The sequence below is a fragment of the Myotis davidii genome, unplaced genomic scaffold (genome assembly GCF_000327345.1).
Source record: "Myotis davidii unplaced genomic scaffold, ASM32734v1 scaffold514, whole genome shotgun sequence".
In the NCBI taxonomy this organism is placed as follows: Eukaryota; Metazoa; Chordata; class Mammalia; order Chiroptera; family Vespertilionidae; genus Myotis; species Myotis davidii.
In genome coordinates, this window is record NW_006286236.1 from 395,979 (window position 1) to 400,539 (window position 4,561).

At 42.7% G+C, this 4,561-nt stretch overlaps 1 protein-coding gene across 1 annotated transcript in view; it reads right to left on the reverse strand.

The window, feature by feature from the left end:
* EIF3L (eukaryotic translation initiation factor 3 subunit L) overlaps nucleotides 1-4,561 on the reverse strand; it is a 27,074-nt gene that overhangs the window by 462 nt on the left and 22,051 nt on the right. Inside the window, exon 11 of the mRNA XM_006757418.2 lies at nucleotides 601-681. Within this exon, the coding sequence (XP_006757481.1) occupies nucleotides 601-681 (81 nt within the window). The remainder of the gene's footprint in view (nucleotides 1-600; nucleotides 682-4,561) is intronic.

Sequence of the window (4,561 nt, forward strand, 5' to 3'; positions counted from 1 at the left end):
TGTTCTGCCCATTTCATACACAGGAAAGCAATTCAGTGGCTAGACTTGCCAGGGCTGTATGACCTCCCTGCAGGAGCCTGGTGGCATGGACCACAGCAGAGCAGTGACCTCTGCTGGCGACTCAAAGCACCAGGACAAAAAGAGACCCAATACCCTCGCAGTGTTTGGCCTGACACACAAGACCTCTCCTTGGGCAAGACATGGAACGCATCAAGTCTGTCAAAACAGAGCTGCTCCCTGTCCTCTGCCTGCGGAACTGGCCAGACCTGTCTAAGTTGCAAAATAACTGCCAAATGGGGAGCGGGGAGGGATGGTGAGAGCAGGCAGTGAATCCACCCATATTAGGAAATACTACGGAGGGAAACAGGCTGCTGGCCACCCGCAGAGGGAGATCTTGGAAAGAGATCTCCAGAGAAGGCTGACACAGCAACTCCTACAGGCCCGACCCACTCCCCAAGCCCTAAGCAGCTAGCCAGTCTAGCTCAGAAACTTCAAGGGTCAGTTTGGGGCTTTCTTGAAAATAAAAAAGAAAAAGATTAAAACTCCCACCTAGTTCCTAACTTCTGTCCCCAGCCCAGACACCTCTCCCAGACTTCTCACCTCCTCAAATTTATGAATCTGCCGGATGAAAAAATCCCCATAGCGTCTGGCAACTTTGGTGTCTGCAATGTGGATCATGTCCTGTGGGAGAAGCAAAGGCAGATCAAAGTGGTGCGCGGAGCCACTTACAGACTTGCCGGTAATCACAATGCTAATTGCTCGATAAACCCAGAAAGGGCTTTTCCCGGTAACAGCAGCTCTTTGTAGATGACTGATTTTTATTTTCTTCTTGCTAACTCATTATTTTTATTTTGTAGTCGTCGTCAATGAACACGAATCTTTTGGCAATTAAAAACATTTAAAACAGCATTTCATCCTCATCCACGGGCTGCATATTAGCCAAGATTTCATTTTGTTCCTAAGCTCAAAATATTCTGTCGAACACCACTTTCCCTGTAAGTTCCTACATAATCCAAGTTAAGACCCAAGAACTTTCTGAATCTGTGACAGGGTTTTTTTAAGTCAGGGATGAGAAAAAGTACCCCCACCCTCCTGCCCCCAAAGCAGCATTTTGCCAGACAAACCTGAACCAGGAAGAGAAACAATAAAAACAAAACATGCAGTTAAAACCTTTTCCATTTGGGACTGACTCATATTATAGTTAATTTAACCTAAATCTCATAGCAAAATCTTATTAATTATAACCAAGTTGCTAATTCTTGGGAGAAGTGCTTTACTGAAGACTACCCAGATATTTGGGACTAGTTCATCGGGTCACTAAGATATGACACAGGTGGATGTGAGGGCGATCTGGCTGCGACATCTGTCACCCCATAGATCGCCGGGGTTGATTCAGCTGATCTGGCTGGCTGGGCGGGTGTCCCCCTCCTCCCTCACCGATCCATGTGCGCTCGGTCGAGGAGGACGACCTTCCCCGCCCCCACCCCCCCAGGAGAGGACCGGTCTTCGGTCAAGGGGGTGCGAGTAGCTGCGCTCCCCTGCTGGAACCTCCAAACAAGCTCTCAAGATATGACACAGGTATGCAGCAGGTTACTGATATTACCAAAGAAAGTGTATATGTAAGCCATTGGGAATCAACTGAAAAAGAACTTTAGGTAGTTGATGTGATACCACAAGGGACCAATAATTTTGTTTGATTTTTAAAAGCAGGATTTAAAACACATTGAAACAATAACAACAACAAAAGAAGAAGAAAACACATTGAAAAACTTTCCACTGCTGATGTGTTTCTTCTTCTGGTGAGTCTGTTCATGTCAAGGACAGCTAAATTCTGACAAACACCAAGTCTTCCAAAAGCCATAAACTCTAAATGAAAGAATTATGTTTAACAAGATGAGCTTCCAAAAACAAACTACCAGTCCAGCTGGTGTGGCTCAATAGATGAGCGTCAACCTATGAACTAAGAAGTCACAGGAGGCAGCTGATCGATGATTCTCATCACTGATGTTTCTCTCTCGCTCTCTCTCCCTCTTCCTTCTACTCTGAAATCAATAAAAATATTTAAAAAAACAAAACAAAACACCCTCTAACCAAACTGACCTGGCAACCAGGTATATACAAAGAGTATGTTCACACAAAAACGTGTATGCAAATATTCATAACAGTGTTACCCACAATAGACAAAAAGTGAAAACTCAATTATTCATCAAATAATTAATCAACAAAATGTGATTCAGCCATAAAAGGAATAAAGTACTGATCCATGCTACAACCTGGACCAAACTTAAAAATATGCTCAATGGAAGAAGCCAAACACAAAAGGTCACGTTTTGTGCTTCCATTTATATGAAATCTTAGGAAGAGACAAATCCAGAGACAGAAGCGGATTCCCGGTTTGCCAGAGATTAGGTGAACTGGGAATGATTGCAGGGAGTTTCTTTTTGGAGGTAATGGAAATAGTGCGGAATTAGTGATGATGGTTATACAACACTGTGAATATGTTAATAGTCATCTAGAACACTGTCAAAAAATTAATGATGTTTAGATCAACACACTTTCTTAAACAACTAAAAATGCAGAATAAATTACATCTCCTTAAAGCATCACAGAGTTGAAAAGAGAATGAAGAACTATTCCGTAAGCAAAGCATAGAAGCCCCATCTGTGCGGAGGGCATTTGCTAACCCCAGAAAATTTGGACAGAGATAAACCAAGGCCAGGGCCAGCCTAACAGAAGACCCTCCTTATAATGCTGGGATCCTAAAAGGCTGCATCCTCAAGCTAAACATAAACCAGAAGAGACCTGCCATCCCACTCCTGACACCAAGCAATGCTCTCCAAGGGTGGAGAGGTGAATAAAGGAAGAAAGAAGACCCATCCCCGAGACATTAGAAACACAGGTGATTCTTCTGATAATCTGCAGCCTCAGCTGCCGCCGGTTTGATCCAGGGAACCACAGTCTTGTAAGCTCAGTCTATGTTGATTCCAGACCAGTAACATCTCTAGGCAACTTTAAGAGGAAAAAACAAATAAGCTCTAGAGAAATGAATATTCACCCTAGCCTTCAAAGAATGTCAACAAATAGTTTTTCAAGGTCAAATGAACCCTCTATAGTATAGCAGTGGTTCTCAACCTTTTGGCCCTTTAAATACAGTTCCTCAGGTTGTGACCCAACCATAAAATTATTTTCGTTGCTACTTCATAACTGTAATGTTGCTACTGTTATGAATCGTCATGTAAATATCTGATATGCAGGATGTGAAAGGGTCGTTCAACCGCCAAATGGGTTGCGACCCACAGGTTGAGAACCGCTGCTCTATAGTAAAAAATACTCAAGCACGTAAGGACACACTGCACCATGAGCAAGAAAGAATTACAGAAAGCAAGAAATAGAGCTGAAGAGATTAATTAGGGGTAGAATGATCAGTCAAAACAAAGTTATCCAGAATAAAGGAAACAAGAAGATGAAAGAAGGGTTTAAGAGACATGGAGAACAGAGTGAGGTCTATATACATAGACAAAAAAAGAGAGAGAGAGAGAGAAAGAGCAAAAAACAAAAAAAGAAAAGGAAAATAAGAATATTTTCTTAACTTGTGAGTGTATACATACGGGGGAAGTGAAGGGGGGAGTGATATTTTATAGAAAAAGACAATTCTAGGAATCAAGCATATTTTAAGTCTGGGGAAAAAACTCAAGAAAATAAAACAATTTACTTCTTTAAAAAACCTAACTAGGACATTACAATGTCCAACTTGAACTTAAAATCCCAACAGGGAAAACCAATACTGTTCCTCAACCCTCCTCTCCTCCAGAGAGGAAACCACCGCAATACTGCTTGTGCATACACAAGCATAAGGAAGGCTTAAAAACCCAAAACCAAAAGCCTAAATGGACCATTGACAACTACCCCCAAAAGCCACATGTGCACTTTTTGCAACAGCCAAAACCACCCAAATCTCCATTAGCAGCAAGAATGAAAAAAAAAAAAAAGGCAGTCAAAAATTAAGGTAGATATTGAATAGAGCGATGAACATGAATGAACTATTGCTACACACAACACTGGATGTGATTCTCTCAAACGTAACGTTGAACAAAAGAGGCTAGACACAAAAAGAGCACATACTGGCCCTAGCCCATTTGGCTCAGTGGATAGAATGTTGGCCAGTGGAATGAAGGGTCCCAGGTTCAGTTCTGGCAAGGGCACACAAGGGCACATACCTCGGTTGCAGGCTCAATCCCTGGCCCTGCAATCCCAGGTGGGGGGTGTACGAGAGGCAACCAATCAATGTGTCTCTCTCACATGGCTGTTTCTCTCTGTCTAGCCTCCTCTCTTCCACTCTCTCTAAAAACCAATGGGAAAATATCCTCTAGTGAGGATTTACCACAACAAAAAGAGCACATACACTGTAATCTATCTATCCATATAAAACCCTAATATGCAGATGGACTTAATGGAGGAACAACCAAACAACCAGTCGCTATGACATGCGCTGACCACCAGGGGTCATGCACGGAACATAGCAGGCATGGCAGCAGGTGGTAGAGCACAGAACATGGCAGGT